General features: G+C 39.6%; 2 protein-coding genes across 2 annotated transcripts; one reads left to right on the top strand and one right to left on the bottom strand.

Moving 5' to 3' along the window:
• The first annotated feature begins 7 nt into the window (after positions 1-7).
• ATP5MK (ATP synthase membrane subunit k) lies at positions 8-5326 on the top strand. Its single transcript, XM_067709507.1, has 4 exons — positions 8-168; positions 3591-3686; positions 3768-3860; positions 5223-5326. The coding sequence occupies exons 2-3, from the start codon at positions 3600-3602 to the stop codon at positions 3855-3857; spliced, it is 177 nt and encodes a 58-aa protein (XP_067565608.1). The 5' UTR covers positions 8-168; positions 3591-3599; the 3' UTR covers positions 3858-3860; positions 5223-5326.
• On the bottom strand, positions 5311-19457 carry TAF5 (TATA-box binding protein associated factor 5). Its single transcript, XM_067709506.1, has 11 exons — positions 18882-19457; positions 16737-16974; positions 13185-13500; positions 12242-12405; positions 11999-12134; positions 11171-11291; positions 10290-10419; positions 8420-8584; positions 7500-7677; positions 6695-6872; positions 5311-6368 (listed from the first exon to the last, which is right to left on the bottom strand). Exons 1-11 carry the CDS (start codon positions 19438-19440, stop codon positions 6151-6153), a joined length of 2403 nt encoding a protein of 800 aa, XP_067565607.1. The 5' UTR covers positions 19441-19457; the 3' UTR covers positions 5311-6150.
• Between the last annotated feature and the right edge of the window lie 206 nt (positions 19458-19663).

Consider the following 19663-nt stretch of genomic DNA (forward strand, 5'->3'; position numbering starts at 1 on the left):
AGACAGGAAGCGGAAGGGCGGGACTTAGAGCCGTAGGCAGTCGGCACAGAGGGCCGAATCCGTAAGGCCCGTTGAACGTTTGCGGGGGAGGCGGCTTCTTCCGGTGGGGCAGAGGAGCAGCTTCGTCAGCTGAAGGACACCTGCAGCGGGGTCTGTGCGTTTTGGAAGGTGGGTGTGGAGGGGAACCCGGGCTCGGACCTCGCGGCTCCGCTTTGTGGGGCTGGCCTAGAATCCGACCGTTTCCTGGTCCGGGCACATCGCGAGGTCTTCGCTTTGGGTGGGGGACGTGGGGGGCGGGGAGAGTGATGGTGAATGGAAAAGAAATTAGAGAAAATGAGGGCCAGGCGTGAGGGTTCGGACGGTGGCTGGGAAGCTTTGGTGCGAGGTAAAGGCCCCCTTCCCCCAGTTTATAAAGGCCCTTAGAATGCATTTTCCAGTGGAGAGAAATGAGGCCCGCAGCGAAGGGCGTGTCCCAAGGTCACCCAGTGACGTAATATTGGATGAGAACTCGGGCTTCTGACCCTCTCTGGTCATGTTAACCTCTTTCCCACTGTATGCCCAAAGCAGTTTGTTTGCACTGAGCTGTGCTTAGGAAGCTGTCCAGCCAGGCCTCCTTTAGCTGCGCTGCAGCCTTTGTCAAGCGCGAGTGAGTGTAGCCCGCCTTCTGCGTTTCGCCGAGCCCGCGATAAGCGGGTTAGATTTCAATCTGTTCGATCAGTGGGGAAGGCCTTTCCTAGGAGGTAGGCAGAACAGAGAGCTGTAAACTCCTTTAAGTGCAAGAGGCTGCTTCTGGTACGTGAGCGGCTCTCCCTCGTCTTTGCCTCCTTTACCGCGTCATCTCACCAATCCAGGTAGGTGTCCGGTCCGACACAACAGCGGTACCGAGAAAAAAAGTAGCGAGGGTAGTTTCTGAAGTGCCCATTTTACAGGTGAAGAGAGGCGTGGAAAGATTAATTATATTTAATAGCAGTTCGCCGCTTAATTAGAAACAAGCGAAGACCCCGTCGCTTAGACTTTGCCATAGGCTACAGTTTAGCAATTAGTACAGTTTAGTCTAGGTATTTTTCATTAATGTCTTTCTAAACTGAAGTATGACTCAGAAGGAAAGCAAGTTTCAGTTCAGTTATTCCACAAAGTACCATCTAACACAAGGATTCCTGATGTTTGCCCAAAAGTAACCTGCAGTTTGCTGAGGAAGCAGACCCAAGTGCTTGCAGGCTTTGCTCCAGTTTATGTTTCCCCTCCATCTCAGCGTTTTTTAAGAGTCTTTCTTTACAACCTAGACTAAATTGCAGTTCCTGTACTGTGCCTTTCCCTGCAGTCAGAATTAGTCCTCTGTGTAATATTGGAAACATCAGCCTTCCTTCCATATTGTGTGGAGAGAAGTTTAAAGCACCTTAATATTGTTTCAGTTGGACACCATTTCACCTTCTGAAAATGTTTGTTAAACACAAGGTAGTGGGAATTATCAGTTAATAATTGGACAAAGTTAAGCCCTTGTTTTCTGTAGGGTTTCTCCGAGAAACCTACTTGATACTGTGAGAATCCAAAAATCTGTTCTGAAGATGAATGGGAAAGCATGTGTTTAATAAGTTTACTAAAATAAAACAATTAATATGAAAGCTATATCATAAAGATTTCTTTTAATGGAGATTTTCCTACTTGGCCTGAACTGGCCAAGGCCCCTAAGGTGGCCCAGGGAAGTTTGGAATCCTTCATTGCTACAAGAACTTTCTTGAAACAGTTTTCAAAATTAAGGTCATTTGTCCAAAGTTTCATTGCCAATTCTATGCACGTGAATGCCTCTGAAGGCCTTTGAATGGTAAACTGGAGAGTGCCAGTTTCCATAGCAACAACTTCCTCGCAGGTCTCTCCCGCTTCCATTTCATCAAGAGCCAACTGAGTCACTGCCACTGCCTACCAATCTCGACCGGACCTCGACCGGCTCGTTTATATTGCCAATCGACTCGGCGTGGCGTCGGTCGTGGTAGATAGGCGGTCATACAGACGAATTTTCGAGTGTTGTTCTGGTGACCTTTGAATGTGCCTTTACTATTTTTTATTATAAACGAAATACACGCCTTTGTGAAATACATAGGTTCTATAGCTGTAACCCCGTTTTAAAGTTTGCTATATATTCTTTCAGGGTTTTTCCCCAATATAATTACTAATAAGCATCTCGTTTTGTTTCTGTTACTGCAGTGTTTTTCAAACTTTTAACATACATCAGAATCACTTAGAGGGCATATTAAAACAGATTGTTGGGACTCAGGTCCTTCTGATTAAATAGGCCTGAGAATTTGCATTTCTAACAAGTTGCCATGAATAGTGACAGTGTGGGGACCAGACTTTGAGAACCATTGATGTGCTCTATAATGTCCAGAAATAGGATTTTTTAAATATTTAACATGACATTGGGACGTGTTTCCATGTCAGTACATAAAGATCTGCGTGCATGGGGACATCATTCCATGTCTATATATAAAGATCTCCATGCATTCTGTTTCCTTCAGTGAAAACCATCACTTATTAGTCTTCTGTAGACGGACTTCTAGTTCTTATTTATTCTCATAAACTGTATTTCATTTACCATCCTTGAACCATACTATACGTTTCTACTTTGTAATATTTCTATAAGGATAAATTTCTGGCAAACAAATGAACCAGCTAGGTAAAAGGGTATGCTAAGTTTTTAATTTGATAGCTGTTGCAGAAGAATTGCATATTAGGAAGGTTGTACCAGTTTACACTCCCTCCAGGCAACAGAGAGAATCCTTATTTTCCCACATTCCCACTACTACTGCTAATTATCATAAATTTATCTTTGTAGTCTGATGGCTAAATATTGGTCTCATTTTACATCTTTGATCATTAGGTGATGTATGTTTTACCGTTTTGCGTTTGGCCACCTTTATATTTTCCCTTCCCTAAGATGATTAAAATATTTGCCCATGTTTTCTTCAGGATATCTTGGCTTCACTTTTACATTTAAATCTTTTGATCTGTTTTGGTGTAAGGAGTAAGGATTTCAGCTCCCCCCACACACACACCAATAGTTAGTATGTATCAACTCCATTTAGTAAATGATCCCTTCTCCCCCTTCCCATGGAGGTCCTAAATTTATAAGAAAAACTGTAAAAAGAGGGGTTGCAAGGTGAGCTGTTTAGTTGGTGGTTACCCCTCTGAGGAACTTTGAAAAGTATCACAAGCTCCAGCTTTCAGCTAGTCTTAAAACTGATTAATTCCAGGTACAGTGTACTGTGGTATAGATAGAGCCAGGAATGAAAACATCAACCAATATTGAGTCAGAGGATGGACTTAAAGACTACTGTGTTCTCTTCCTGTGCTGAGTGATTTGATATATATTCTGGAGTGTTGTGTGATAACAACCAAGATAAAGTCCTCCTTCCAAACGTTTCTCTTATCAGCAAGGTTTTTTCCACCGTTTTGCTGCTGCTTTGTTGGGTGAGGCATACATAAAATTTACAACATTTATATGCAATGAATTTTTTTGGATTTTTTAATTAAAAATTTTTTTTCTTTTAAATTGCATCCAAACCAATTTGTTGCTTTCTTTCTTTTTTTAAAAGATTGAAATCATGGCAGGTCCAGAAACTGATGCCCAGTACCAATTCACTGGTATCAAAAAATATTTCAACTCTTACACTCTCACAGGGAGAATGAATGTAAGTATTAATGATACCTTTAAGCAGTTGTTTTAGAATAAGATGTGACAACTCTTGTTTACTTTTTCCTTTCTTTTTCAGTGTGTACTGGCCACATATGGAGGTATTGCTTTGATAGTTTTATACTTTAAGTTAAGGTCTAAAAAAACTCCAGCTGTGAAAGCAACATAAATGGTAAGAAATTAACATTTAAAACTTTATATAACTTTGCCATTTTGATCTTAGGGGTCCCCCCCCACTATACAAGTATATTGTTCAAAATTTATTACAATCAAGAAAAAAGAAAAATATTGTCCATGTCCCCATTACCCTGACAATTTTCGTTAACATTTCAGTTTAGCTCTTTTTTAATATATTTGTTTGGTTTCCAGTGGCTATGATCCATATCTGTAATTTTATCTTACAACATGCATGTTCTCTATAATTTGAATGCATGAGTGCTCATGGGTATATGATTTATTTCACAGAGGAAATGTCTCCTACTAGAATTTTTTCTTAATATAAATAACATTACAATGAATGCCTTTGAGCATGAAGTGTTTGTATCTGTGATTGTTTTCTTAAGGTGAAGCGCTTTCCCAGAGGGTTGTGGGGCGCCTAGCTTTCTTCCCCAGGCAGTGTTGAATAACATCAGTTTCTGATTTTTGTTAATTTGAGGAGTAAAAATAATTTCTTTTTGATAAAGTTGTATGTTTTTTCCATTTGTTTACCACTTGTATTTTTCTTAACATTCTCTGTGTTCTTCTCATTTAACATTTGGGACTTTATCTTTGTGAAGATCTTCTCTCTCTTGTATAAGCTCTCTTAATAGTTATTAACCAGCCTTTTAAATCAGTTGCAAATATATCTTGGTTTTTGCTAGTTTCAATTTTTATGTAAGCCATTCTGTCTTTTCCTTAAATCCCCCTAGACTTCATTTTCTTCTTATAGTGCCACCCAACCCCCATTTGCCCTTGCTTGAGTAAATATTTGTTGTGTTGGTGGTAGATGAGGTGCAGAAAACCCAAAACCCAGATCTTTATCTAATGTAGCCCTCCATGACAGAAAATTTTTTCCTCTCCTCTTAAAAACTTTTCCAGTCACAAAACTATTGACCTTAAGGGACTGACTGCATATCCCAGAATGTAGTGGTCCATGGCTGTTCCTGACAAACAGGTAGTTTTTTGCCCAATTTTTCATGTTAGGTTCCTCCTAACTTTGTTTTTACAATGGGGATAATACCACCCTCCTTGTTTTCTACTGTTTAAAATACTACTTTATGAAAAAAGATGTTACTCTATGTACTAGGCTTTTCTAATGGTATACATTTAGCATCATACTGAATTATTGGCAGCTCTTTTGTTAAAGGGGGAGTGTTAAATTGTATTAAGCTGAGAGACACCTAAATTTTGGGGGGTTACTGACTCCTTTGAGAATCTAATGAATTTGCATTCAATTTCAGGGGGTTCACGGATAGTCTTGTACTAGTAATTACTGAATGTCTTAAAAGTAGAGTTGAACACATTGGTGTCTAAACAATTTTTGTTTTGTTTATAGGATTCTCAACTGTACGTCATCTGTTAAGTTCCCATGCCTGAAGAAGCTAATGTCAGCTCATCATGTGATACCCAATTTGTACAATAAATTATGAACCTGGAAAAGCTGGTTGTCTTTATTTACAAGATATCAAAAATATAAAAACTGTACAAAATGCAACAAAGGCAAAAAACTGGCAGTGACTTGGTCTAAATCTTTTAGTTTCCCAAAGCAAGGCTCAGTACTGGAGGTAAGCAATTGAAATGTCTGACTTCAAGTGTACTAGGTTGTATGTAGCCATTTTAGCTGAAGTAGAACATGGAAGTTAATTTCTTCACCTGGTTTATAGTGTTTGCGTGCACTCAATCCAACCGGTATAAATTCAGATGTCAATGGATGGTTGTACTTCATCTATTTCTCAAAAAGTAATTGTAGTTCACCCTACCCAGTTAACATACATTCCACTAATCATGAGCCAAGCAAAAATGCTAGTGGATCATTTAACATAGTACTTGAGTGCCATACAGTAACTACATTTTTACAGCAGGAACATACATGCTCATAGAATTCTTCAGCTAAAATTCAGGATGGTATTATATTACTCAATTTGAACCTTGAAGCAGGATGAATTACTGAAATCAACTGATTTTTTTCTAAACATAATAAATTAAAATAGCATTTGAACAGGCGATGCATAGTTTCCACAAAATCCAAAGCACCATAAATGTCCCCTCCATGAACGTAATACCTCTTATTCAACTAACGGAAATTAGTTAAATGTGGTTGCTATAGAAATGTGGAACTATCCTGTTCAGATTTTCCAAGCAGCATACTTCCAGATCCATATAGACAAAACATTCTTTGTAGCTTAAATATTAATCACTGAGGTATTTGCTTTTAGTCTCCCTTTTTCAAACAGTAGCTTCCAAAGGTCTTTAATACCGATGGTTTATTGCGGACTATAAGCTCCTGCAGCTAGAACCAAGTTTCTTCTAGTAAAATGGAGGTGTACAACTGGTGTTGATTTGGTCATATATGTTCCCAACAATAACTCCTGTGAATTCTCAGGTAAATTTATATGCCCAGTGGCTGTAGTAAAGTCATCAGTCTCTAAATCTTCAAATGCTTTGATAGCATCCCATAACCGTACTGTATTATCCATTGAACCTAAGGGGAAATCAAAGGAAACCATTTAGTAGCATCTGCCTTATTTAGATTCTGAGATTCTGTCAAGTATGCTTTATGCATTTACTTTTTATTTCTGGTGAAAAAAATCTGAACTTGATTAATAACTATTATTCCCTCTAAAGAAGCACTTCAAGCAGTAGTTTTAACCTGAGAAGTCAACATACATATAGGGTAACAATCTGGAATCGTGGCTAAGGAGAAGCAAAACTTAGAAAACAGCAGGACTTAATTTTGCAATGGTCATTCAGTGCTTCCTTTAAATATACCATTGACCCTTTACCACAAAGCCATATCTAGTCATTTACCTGATGCCAGAATTTCACCATCTCTACTAAATCTAAGTGAACAGACTGTATCACTGTGGCCTTTTAATTCTCCAACCATCAAACCATGTCCAATATCCCAAAGGAGTACTCTGCCATCTGTTGCTCCTGTAGCCAGGAATCTCCCATTGGGAGAAAATGTCAAGGAATGAATTGGTCCCTAGAAAAGAAGTCCATGGAAAGAATCAAAAATGGGTTAAAAATACCTAAGAAAATAAGACAAAAGTTAGAATTATAAAGTTTAGTGGTGCGAATAGTATCTTTAAAATGTGTCACTGGTTAGTTTTTTTTTAACATCTTTATTGGAGTATAATTGCTTTACAATGTTGTGTTAGTTTCTGCTGTATAACAAAGTGAATCAGCTATATGTATACATATATCCCCATATCCCCTCCCTCTTGCGCCTCCCTCCCACCGCTCTAAGTGGTCACAAAGCACCGAGCTGATCTCCCTGTGCTGTGCAGCTGCTTCCCACTCCCTGTTTTGCATTTGGTAGTGTATATATGTCAATGCTACTCTCTCACTCTATCCCAGCTTACCCTTCCCCCTCCCCATGTCCTCAAGTCCATTCCCTACGTCTGCATCTTTATTCCTGTCCTGCCCCTAGGTTCATCAGAATCATTTTTTTTTAGATTCCATATATGTGTTAGCATATGGTATTTGTTTTTCTCTTTCAGACTTACTTCACTCTGTATGACAGACTCTAGGTCCATCCATCTGGTTAATTTTTAAACTATTTTTATCTCAAAAGAACCTTGTGCGCTGGAATAATGAAGGTATAAAATACCTTGTGTCCAGTGAAGATCCTTACACAGTTCCCATTCAGGACATCCCAGAGCCGCACAGTTCTGTCTGCAGAGCCCGTAGCAACATAATTAGAATTGGGATGGAATCTGGTACAATTCACATCAGCAAGATGGCCAGCAAATATCCTTAAAGGCTGATAGTGATCTGTAGCCCAGAGCCTTTTAAAAAAAATTATTGAAAACAAAAGAAGGTAATTAGTTAACTGTGAAATGCCAAAATCAATATAGAAACAACCATGTGAACTGTTAGCTCCAAATGGGTCCCACTCACTAGTTACCTGAGGGAAAGCAGATGGAATGACTGAGCCTAACATTCTTTTTTTTTGGCCGCAGTGCGGCTTGCGGGATCTTAGTTCCCTGACCAGGGATTGAACTCGTGCCCTCGGCAGTGAAAGCGCAGAGTCCTAACCACTGGACTGCCAGGGAACTCCCTAAACATTCTTAAGAAAAACTAATTGACACGGTACAAAAAATTTTTAATTCTATAATCCTTTAGTTCTCTGTATGTACACCCCCCACTCCAACTCCTAGTCTAACTTATAGAAGAGTATTTTTCCCTAGTTTTGGCCACCACATAATTAGTTTCTAACCCAAGACACCTCATCCTCAACTTCTAAGGAGATGACAGGGAAATAAACGTGCTCACAGTGGTTCTAAAAGACAAGGTTTAGCATCCGGTTGGGGAAGGGGAGGGCATGGACTCTTGGTATAGACATAATTGCAGACATAGTAATATTCCTGTCCCAAATTCGTTTTCAAATAAGGACCTACAAATGCTGACGTTCTCAAAATGTGATCCTGAATAACAAGCAAAAATGAGTTTGGCTGGAGTTTCTAATTCCCAACAAGAAACCATTCTGTTCCTTGAATAGGCCCAGTCCTAAGCTCATAATGTTCTTACCGAGCTACTCGGTCGTGGCCCCCTGACACAAAATAATATCCATATGGAGAAAACTGTGTGTCCCACACTGGATAGTTGTGTCCTTTATATCCCACCAAGCAGGTAAATGTTTGAAGACTCCACAATCTAACAGTTCCATCTTCTGAAGAGGAAAGCAGGTAGTTCCTGAGAGAAGAGAAGGTAGTACATTCGATTCCTAGAATAACTTAGTTACCTGTCCAGTTTCTCTGTACATTTGTATATATTAAACATAGCTAACTGACATGCTACATCTCACTTTTAATTTATACATGAAATTCACAGTAGATAACAAGAGTTGAAAGTACTAATGTTAGCTGTGACACTCTACATCTACCGAGCACCTACTGAATGAGGCTAGATTATTTTAAAAACATCTATTAAGAGGAAAATCACAGTTCTTCGAAAAAAAAAAATACCGAAGAGGTAATGACAAAAAGTATGATCAAATAAGGTCACCTGAGAAAAGCTTTTAAGAAATGCGATATGTCACTTAAAACTTAATTTTTTACTTTAAAATGGAGATGCTATTTTCATATCCTGTAAAAGTTGTGTAAGAATTTAAAAGTAAACATCTTTTGGACCAAAAAAAAAAAAGCCAAAACAAAAAACACTATAGACGCGAGAATAATACTCTGCCTTCTTCAGGAATGAACAGAAAAGCTGAACTACTCAGAAAGTACTATGGTTTTCAATGAAATCAGAAGTTTCCCTCAAGTAAAAATGTACCATCTGGCTAAATCGTATAAAATAACAAAAATCCTCATTCTCAAAGTTTCATAAGGATAAAAATCTTGATGGTTTGAAAGCTATTATCTATAAAATAAGATACAGATGGTATTATAACAAAATACCCTCCCTGCATTTCTACAGAATGTTAGAGATCATGAAAAATAGGCAAACACATATTTGTGGCTTTCAAATTCCCTTTTCAGTATTCTTAGTTCTTTTGATTATACAAAGATAAATCTTCAATTGATAGGTAATATGCCTTTAATATCAGTAATCTGTTGTGAATTTGGAGATGACAGAAGACAGCAGTAGCCACAAAACCCAAAGAAAGAACCCAAAGAAGCAATTCAACCCCTACTGGAGTTACACAAAACTAAAGTTGATTTTTATAACCAGCAAACACTGAAGCTATGTATCCTGATTCTGTAAATTTGGGTATTATACACTAGTACCCCAAGATAAATCAGCAGAGGGCAAGATGCTAAAAGATAACGCACTACTATGTATAAAATAGATAACTAACGAGAACCTACTGTATAGCACAGGGAACTCTACTCAGTGCTCTGTGGTGACCTAAATAGGAAGGAAATCCAAAAAAGGGGATACATGTATACATATAGCTGATTCACTTTGCTGTACAGCAGAAACTAACACAACAATGTAAAGCAACTATACTCCAATAAAAATGAATTTAAAAAAATTTTTAAAGGATAATAAAATAGTTCTCTACAAAAAAATAGTAATAATAAAAGATAATGGGGCTTCCCTGGTGGTGCAGTGGTTGAGAGTCTGCCTGCCGATGCAGGGGACACGGGTTCGTGCCCTGGTCTGGGAAGATCCCGCATGCCGCGGAGCAGCTGGGCCCGTGAGCCATGGCCACTGAGCCTGCGCGTCCGGAGCCTGTGCTCCGCAACGGGAGAGGCCACAACAGTGAGAGACCCGCGTACCACAAAAAAAATAATAAATAAAAAAAAATTTAAAAAAAGATAATGAATGATAGGCAACCACAAGATTTTTCTAAAGGAATTTTCCCCAACATTCTCATAATGTTCCCAGTAGTTAACTTTCATATAATCTCAATGTAATACAGCAGTATTTAATTTTTTTGTTTGTATTTTACCTATCTGGACTGAAGCTGGCTCCATAGACGGGCCCACTGTGACCATACAAAATCTTCAACTCACTTGCTGTTTTCTCATCCATGATTCTTTCTAAGACATCATCAGATTCTTTATCTATGAGGCTAAGATCTAAAATGGTCCAGAAATGTTAATTTTTTTAAGTACATTCATTAAAACATTTTAAGGCAATTACATCACAGTTCAGGAGAAGAACTAACATTTGAACTGTTCCTCCTACATACCAACCACTGTGCTAATGCCTCTAAATTAGGTGCTATCATCCCAGTGTATAAGAGAAGAAAGTGAGGTTCAGAACAGTTAATAATATGCCAGAGTGCACACAGCTATTTAGTGTTGGAACTAGGGCTGAAACTCAAATTTATCCATTATATCACCATGTTTCACAAAAGGAAACTACAGAAATATTAAAATAAATTATTGAAAATGTATTATCTTGTTTAACAATACAGTTAGCAAGAAACTTTCTTTAAAATGTAACCCTGGTCTTAGTTCATTTTAGCCATTTTTATGGCTAAAACAGAAAGTACTCTCCCACTATTTAAAGGTTTTTTTTTTTTAATTCACAAGCAAACAATCATAAACTGTTAGATTTTTAACCTTAGGGAGTTTTCTAGCCTAATGCCCTCATTCTACAGATGAGAAAACTGAGGACCAGTGAAATTAAACCAGACTAGCACCCCAGTCTCCTGATTGCCACTCCAATGCACTTTTCACTGTTGGCAATGTTATTAGCCGTTTTGACTTAAAGTAAAATCAAGTGAAATTCTGCTAAGATCACAATGTCTTCTGTATATTTCTTGGAATCAAGATTGGTGTAAACTAACAATGAGCTTATATCCTGACAGGTCATGTCAGTTACCTGCTGCTTGTTTGACACTACGAAGCTTTTTGGGTGTCACAGACCACACTCTGACAGTTGAATCTGCAAAACCTCCAGCAATCAAACTAGAATCATCAGTGACATCCACTGCAGTGAGGCCCTGCCAATTAAAAAATATATATGTATATATAATACACACACACACACACACACACACACACACACACACTAAATGATACTGTTTTAGGGAAAAAATTATAATCACATCTTAGAGAATATATAATGATAGCTATTTTTCTCATATAAAAGATCATTTGAGATTTCATTCTCCTTTGAAATCAACTGTTCAAAAGCACTTACTTTGAAAACATGTCATTTACCCCTTTTTGCCCTCTGAATTTGGAGTACATCATATAAAGCAAATGTTAATCATTTTTGTACTTTACTAAATATATCCTCAGCAGCCTATTATAAAGCCTTATGTCTATAGAGGCTTACAGACATAAAGATATGAAGAATTCTTAATAAAAAATATTAAGTTTACATAAGTACTTAAGTTCAAGAGAGATGAACCACATAGCTTCCTCCTTTTTCAAAGGCTAGCAGAATTCTGATCAGTGAAATGAAGGACACATACAAGCAAGATTCTGGTACCTACAAGTCGCTAAAGGTCTTTAAACATTGCCTTCTATCCTGAGCAATGTCCAATTCTCCTTTCCTAACTGCTGTCTTTAAGCCATATTTATATCAAGAGTTTAAAGAAGAAATCTTCATTTTAGTTAAGACATCTAAGTTACTTTTAATGGTAATCACTGTTTTTCATGACTCCTAATTTTCTCCCAGAAAGTGCCAAATCATTTTACCAACCTGGTAAGCATTGAGGAATGTATAGAAACAAATTGAGGGTAAACAATCTGGCCCAAGGCGTACTCGTTTGGTGGTTTCTTTCATATTCATTATCTTATCCAATTTATCTGAATCTTTCAACTCAGGAAGAGGGATTCTGTGAAAGAAAAACAGACTGGAAATTACTCTGAATATTAAATAACTTGAACCATCTATAACATTGTCTTAAACTTCCACACATGTTCCTGAGGTTTTTTTCCTCACCTGTTTTGAGGTGGAGCATTGGGATCTTGTTTTTTGCTTTTGGATCCGATACTATCTTTTTTAGGCTTCTTCTTTTTAGGTTTTCCTTCTTCATTTTCTCCTTCTTCATCCTCATCATCCAAAGGCACCTCAATTTCTGGCTCTTTTAATAAACCAAAAAATACCTACAAGTCAAAGGAGCCAATTTTTTAAATTACTTTTTTGTTCATTAATACATCCTTTTCATATCTTGATAGGAGGAATCACAATTACAACAGGGTCATGTATATCCTGAAGCAGATTCTGTACTTGTCTACCCAATAGCCAATCTCCCCTTCTTCCTTACTAACAGAACCCTGATTTTGTTGGAGCTCAGATTTTGTATGCTCAGATAAAATCATTTCTGTTGCCGGGCTCCCTTGAAGCCATACAATGGCCATATAATATCATTCTGGCCAATAGATGTACACACAGATATACTGGGTAGTGTTTTAGAAAAAAATACTGTTTTCCTGATAAAAAGGGAGAGATTCAGCAGGTATGTCTTTCATCCTCCCCCTTCTGCCTTCCTGGAATACAGATGCAAAGCTGGCGCTGCAATAGCCACCTGTGAGCACAATGAAGAAAGCCACATTCTGAAGATGGCAGAGCAGAAAGTAGAAGGAGCCAGGGTCCTTGATGGCATTGTGGAGCCCTCACACCAGCCTAGGAGGGCCTTCTGCTTTAATTCATTTTATGTGAGAAAAAACTCTTACTTGTTTCTGCCAATGTAGTCAGGGTTCTGTTAAATGCATCCATTCCCAAATTCTCACTAATATATACATCATCCTTAGAACATGAAACTTAGTATACAGTGTAATATTATTCCCAAACTAGCTATAAGAAAAATGTGTAAATTATGTAGATGGAAATGCTACAATTTTTCATAATCTGCATTATATAGTTCTTAGGTTTATTCCCATACCTTTGATTTGTTTGCCTCTCGTTTAGCCTCTCCTGCCAAACTTCCCACCATCGCATCTATCTGTTGCTTACTACGCGGCATCCCATCAAAGATGTCAATGTAGAGGTGCTCCTGAACTATGTTCCATATCTGATTGTTCTGTTTCTCCTGAAGATGCCTCTTCAAGAGTTGGTACGAGTCTCGGGAAATACGCAGAACAAATTTACTTGTTCGAAAATCCAACATGGTCTCATTCCCTTTCATGTGTTCCTTTTTGGTAAGACTAGATAATACTCGTAGGTCATCCTGGTAATAACATTCCTGATCTCCATGGAACCTGTTTCAGTGATTTTAAAAAGTCATTTTTCAATGTAATCGTTAAGGGATCTGCCTCTCCCCCATATATTTATAAACATCCCAGAATATTTTCAACGTAGTAGTCTGAATAATCGTGGACTAAGCTGTAGGATAAGAAGTAACGCATTTCAAAATGATTACAATTCAGTTCTGAATTCATCCTAAAAATGACCAATTTAATTCTCTAATGAAATAAACGCATCATAAACATTTTAAGAGAATTTGAAATAAATACCATAAATGAATGAAAGATAAGCTATCCACCATTGGCAGACAGTCTCATTTGAATGCCACCATTGGTAGACATTTGAAAATGTTAGAAACTTTGCTCTACTAAATTTTATGTTCTCTCAAAACTCACTTTTTAAAACTTTTTATTATGGGAAATTTCAAACACATACAAAAGTAGAAACTATTATAAGGAATTCAGTGTACCTATCACCCAGCCTCTCAACAATAATCAACACATGACATTCTCACAAAACCCATCATTTTTAGTGATTTCGCATATTCTTAATACCAGATATAAAGATTAAATATCCGTACTTTAATAACATGACTAAAGAACAAACGTGTTGATATCAAACAGTGAGCACTCCCATTTACTCACCATTACCAAAGGCAATTAAATAAAGCTTTCAGCCTTGGTGACAATTACTAAATTTAAATGTACTTTTGTTTCTACAAATCTTAATTATCCTAATAAAATAAAATGTAAAGATCATATATTGACACTCACAAAGAGCAGCAAGCAATGCAAAAACATTTAGAAAACAAATTAAACATAAGATATTAGGACTGTAGCTCTGACACATAGCCAATAGATTCCTAAACTGTTACCTGTGCTACACTATTATGACTCATCAAGACATGAATTAAGAGTTTCTGTCTAAGATTTGAATGAAATTAGAAATCTCAGCCTCTTGGTGTTGTATTAGTCGCCACCAATAAGTTCATCTGAGCATGGGTCCTGGCAAGGGCTGAGACTGTCCATGACAAGGACACAGAAAGTCAGTCCCCTATGATATTCCAGCTTCCTATGTGAGGAGATAGCTACACCATGAGACTGGAAGAGAAGGTTTTTTGATGACAGTCCTGTAAGAAAAATTAGCTTAGAAATTCTGTCACCATCAGCCATAATCTTTTCTTTCAGAAACACTGAGCTACAGAACATTTGCCTTATATACTTTCTATTAGGCACTGTAGAATAATGAATGAATATAATGACACAGAAGCCAGGAGTCCTGAGTTCTATTGTTCCTCTATTACCACTACCTGTGTTACCTGACAAGTTCTAGCTTCTGGGTCTATTGCTTGTACCAAAGAGCTCTCATTTAAACTGTTAAGCACTGCCTCCTTCTTAAACACTCCTTTTCTTTGGCTTCTATAACTTAACACTCTCCTGGTTTTCTTCCTACTTCTCTGGCCTCTCCTTTTATATCTCTTCTACTTGGTCATCTCTTCTACTCCTTTTATTTCTCTTCTACACCAAATGCTGGAGTTCCTTGAGGTCCAGGCCTAGGCCTCCCATTGACTTATTTCATGCTCCTTCCTAGACAGTCTCATCCCTATCCATCAATATTGCACACACTCCAATTTATGGCTCCAGTCCCTACCTCTCCTCTAAGCTCAGAGCCTTATATATCCTCCATCTATCAACTTGACATCTCTTAAATAAGTCAAAGGCATAAACAAATCTGAACTCAAGATTATTCTACAACCTGACAAAACCAGTCCTCTTCTAGGGTTTTCTACCTCAGTGAAGAGCACCCCTATCCAGCCAGGGGAGCCAGAAACCTAGGGATTATCAATTATACTTTCATCTCCCTTACACCTCCATATCCAATCACTCACCAAGTGCCTCAGGAATATGTCTACTTCCCTTCACCAACGCTATCACACCCTAGTCCAGTGTTTCTCAACAGGGTTGCGACTAGTATCTGGGGCAAAACAATCTGTTGCTAAGTGGGACTACCTGCACGTATTGGAACTTTTGGAATCCCTAAGACACCTGATCCTCCAGCCTAGTCATTACGACAACCAAAATCACCTCCAGTTTCAAACAGCCCAGAGGAAGGAGGCATAATATTACCTTCAGTTGAGAACCAGTACAATAACCCCCAAAATGGTCAATCTATAATCACTGTCCCCCACCATCTGTTCTCCCCACTGCATAAAGGTCCTTTCAAAATGTAAATCTAATAATAACATGGTCCTTCAATGACTTCTCTGGCAAAGATGTCTCACTGTCCCCAAATATCCATTTTTTTCCTTCTTCCTCCACAATAAAACACCTGAATACTAGCTGTCACATAGACACCTAGGTAAAGACCATATTTCCTACCTCCCTTGGCCATTGACTAATGACATAAAAAAGGGAGAAATATATGTCACTTCCAGGAAGGATGTGTGCCCTCCCTGCTGACTGTAACACTGATATGATTTCTTAGAGCCAGAGAATCACCTTGTACCACAGGTGGAAAATGCATGACAAGGATGTCAGAGCTACAAAATCAACAGAACCTGGGTCCTTGATAATCAAGGACTCCATACCAGTCCTAGACTGCTTACATTCATGAGAGAGAGAAATAAACTTTTATCGTATTCAAGTCTCTACTGTTTGGGGTCCAGTCACTCTCAGTCTAATCTAATCCTAACACAGCTTCATATTGCTCTTAGGATAAAAGTAAAAATAAACTTTTATTTATGCCACTCTTGTTTTGACTTTTCGGTGAATCTCAGCCAAATCTAATCCCATCCAATACAACCTCCTACTGCTCTGAGGATAAACAAAGACCCTCAATATGGCCCAAGAACCGCCTGCTCCAGCCCCTAATCAACCGGCCAGCTTCCTGTTGTACCACACCCCACCCTCACACTCTGCTCCAGCCACACTTGCCTTTCATCTCTGTACCTACCATGATCCTTCCTGCCACAGAGCTTCTCCTGCACACATGCTTCTCCCTCTTCTCTTCCCCTGGTTAACTCCTGTTCAATCTTCAGATCCTACCTCAAGCATCACTTCCTCTGGGAGCCTTCCCTGACTTCTGCAACTAGATCAAATCCCTCATTTTAGGTTCTCATAGCACCAGGTACCTCTCCTTCATAAAGTACTTTTTGAGTTGCAGTCTTACATTTGTGTAGTTACAGATGCGTGTATTCATTATATATATATAGCTATATATACATATTATATATATACATAAATTCACATACTTCTCAAAGAATGATTTTGCTTCATTCTCATGTTGATTGTAGACTAGTTCCAAATACATGTGTACAAACAGGGGATAAAAGAGTTGGGATAACTCTGCCCGATGGCAGTCCAAGGAACATTCAATGAAGTGTTTCAGTCCACTATAGTATTCTTCATACATTGTGGGGTCTCCTTGTTGGTTGTAGGCTGATAGCACGGCACTGACATCCGGCTGGTCTTCCACAGCTACACTTCCAACTGTTTAAAAAATGAAAAATAACTTTCAGGAAAGTGACCTGACATGCACCAAGAGACTAAGGCTGTTTTGCTAAGGTCCAGAGGTGAATTGTTTCTCAGATGTTTGTCCTTCTCCTCTCAAACGCTCTTCCCCAACTCAATCACATAATCTTTTAATGGGATTCACTTTGTTTCAGTCACCCATCCAAAATTCCTTCGGTTTGTCCATATCTTAAAATAAAATTTTCAAATCAATAACAGAAAAATTCAGTATTTTTCCTAGAGGTACCTTATTTTAAAAACAAATTTTATAAAACACGGTATGTGCAAATCAAACAATTATCTTAATCTTCTCTCAAGGCTCAGTGCAAATGGCACCCACCACCACCAAGCTATGCCCTGGAGTAACATTTCCAGCTCTCTGAACTACCTAAATATTTTGTAACTGTCCAGCAACACATCTTATCCTGTTACCTTCATAGATGTACATCTATCACTCCCTATAAAATATAAGCATGTTAATGGTGGGAAGGACTTGCCTTATTTATATTTCCAAAAGGCAAATCTATTTTATATGCTTAAAACAATTTCCATAACCATTATTTCAAGGCAAAAAGCATGAGTATTTATTTGTAATATTTCTATCCCAAACAATGATACATCTGTCAATCGAATCAGAGTTTGTTGGAAATTTTTAAGTTGCAATTATAGTACTGTTATGCTTTTTACTGCACAAATTTTAGAGAAGTTCTTTAGAAGTTTACTCTGATGGCCTCTTTTCCTCCCTACTGGTTTCTGAGTTACAATCTAAAAACTAAGTCAAGTTTCTGAAGAGATGAGAGATTACAGCAAAATAACCAACAACATAATTCATCCATCTTATAGTTCATTCACAAAATTCAGCATTCAAAAGATTCCTCTCAATCACATTTGCATACATTTCCACTTATGGGTTACAATGCTACATATTCATACTTCACTTCTGGCAAGCTGCAAAGTTAGGTCTCATAAATACAAAAGGGGAGGGGGAAGCCTCAGGTGTCAGGGATGGATACCTAAGCATAAACTTATCAGTGCCAGATATTTTACATATATTATATCTAAATCTCACAATAACCCATTTAATAGAGAGGGAAAAAAAACTCTCACGCTTAGGAAGAATAACAATCAGCATCACACAAGTAAAAGCAATAGAGACAGAAACTGAACTCAGGTCTGCCCAACGCCTGTTCCTAAGTGAATGATTCTCAAACTTTGCCCTACATCAGTACCCCTTGGAAGCATTTATTTTAAAACGCAGATTCCCGGACTCCACCTGCACAGGGTCTGATTCACTAAGTCTGAAGTGATGCCCAAGAATCTGCATTCCTCTAAAAGATTTAAAACCAATGTTACTTAGCCTATATTTTGAGAAAGACTGGCTACACTATATTCATCATTCCCTGGCTGTGTATCCAAAGCAAGTCCCTTGGCCTTTCTCAGTCTGTTTTCTCATCTCTAAAATAGAGGTACTGTCTACCTCACAGTGGAACTGAGAAAAGTAAGATACATAATAAAGTATTTATAGTAAAAGTACGTTAGTACAAAACTGTACAAATATTGCTAGTGTTAATGTATCCCTGCCCAAGGCTCAAGAGCCCAAATGAGAGGAAAGGGACCAAAAGCCTGAAGTCCCTGCCTCTTCGCGCCCACCGTCCCCATACATCCCTCAGCTCAACAGCTCTCCACAGCCTCTCGCTGGAACTGACAGCTCGGAAGAGGGTTTGACTGCGCAGCCGGCGCACCAGGGAAAGGGGCGGGCATGTGGCCCTAGAGGCGGGCCCAGGAAATTCAAAACAAGCCCGCAGAGGTGCAGGCCTGCCAGCCTCTGCCTTCCCGGCTCGCTCCCCTTCGTGCCGGCCCTGCCTCCCCGGGACCCCGCGGCTCACCTTTCCCCGGAGCCGCAGGACCTGTCGCTAAGCCCGAGACGGCGGCGGACCCCGAAGCACCGCTGACCGGAGGGTCGGGGGCCGCAGGGCCGGGGGCCGAGGCGGTGACCCGACTAAGAAGCGCGCTAGCCGTCTCAGCGCCGGCGCCGTCCGCCTCTCCCGGGGCTCCGGAGCCCGCCACTGCCTCCTCCAGCAGCCGGGCCTCACGGCGCAGCGCCTCTTCGGCCTCGCGGAGGTTGCTCTGCCGTAGAAACTGCAGCACGGCCAGCAGAGTCTGTCGGTCGTGGGGAGCGCCGGCCTCCGGAGCAGCGGCGGGCACCGGGGCCGCCCCCGCCGGGGCAACGGCGGAGACAGCCACCGAGGGTTTGGGGGTCCCACCATCCCCGCCGGCCGACGACGACGCCGCAACGTTCCCACCGCCGCCGTTGGGGCCGTTGTTGGTTGTGCCGCCGCTACCCTCGCCAGCGCTGTCCCCCGTCTGCGGAGGTAGCAGCGTCGGCGGTCCCTCAGGCTCTAACTTGACCGCCACCTCCGTCTGCTCCTCCGCCAGCGCCGCCATCTTGCGGCTGAGCCACCTTGCGCCGTCAAGCGTGATTGCGTTTTCGCCACATGGAGGGCGGGGAGGAACATTTTACGACAGCTCTGGAGGGCCATTTACGGCAGTAGGAGGGGCGAGAAAGGAGAAGAAAAAGGAATAGGAGCAAGAGCAACTTTCAAAAGTGAGTGACAAAAAGACAGGAAGTGAGAGTTGGCGACTGCCTTGTGCTTTTGCCCGATAATAA

Source organism: Pseudorca crassidens, chromosome 16 (assembly GCF_039906515.1).
Source record: "Pseudorca crassidens isolate mPseCra1 chromosome 16, mPseCra1.hap1, whole genome shotgun sequence".
Taxonomy (NCBI): Eukaryota; Metazoa; Chordata; class Mammalia; order Artiodactyla; family Delphinidae; genus Pseudorca; species Pseudorca crassidens.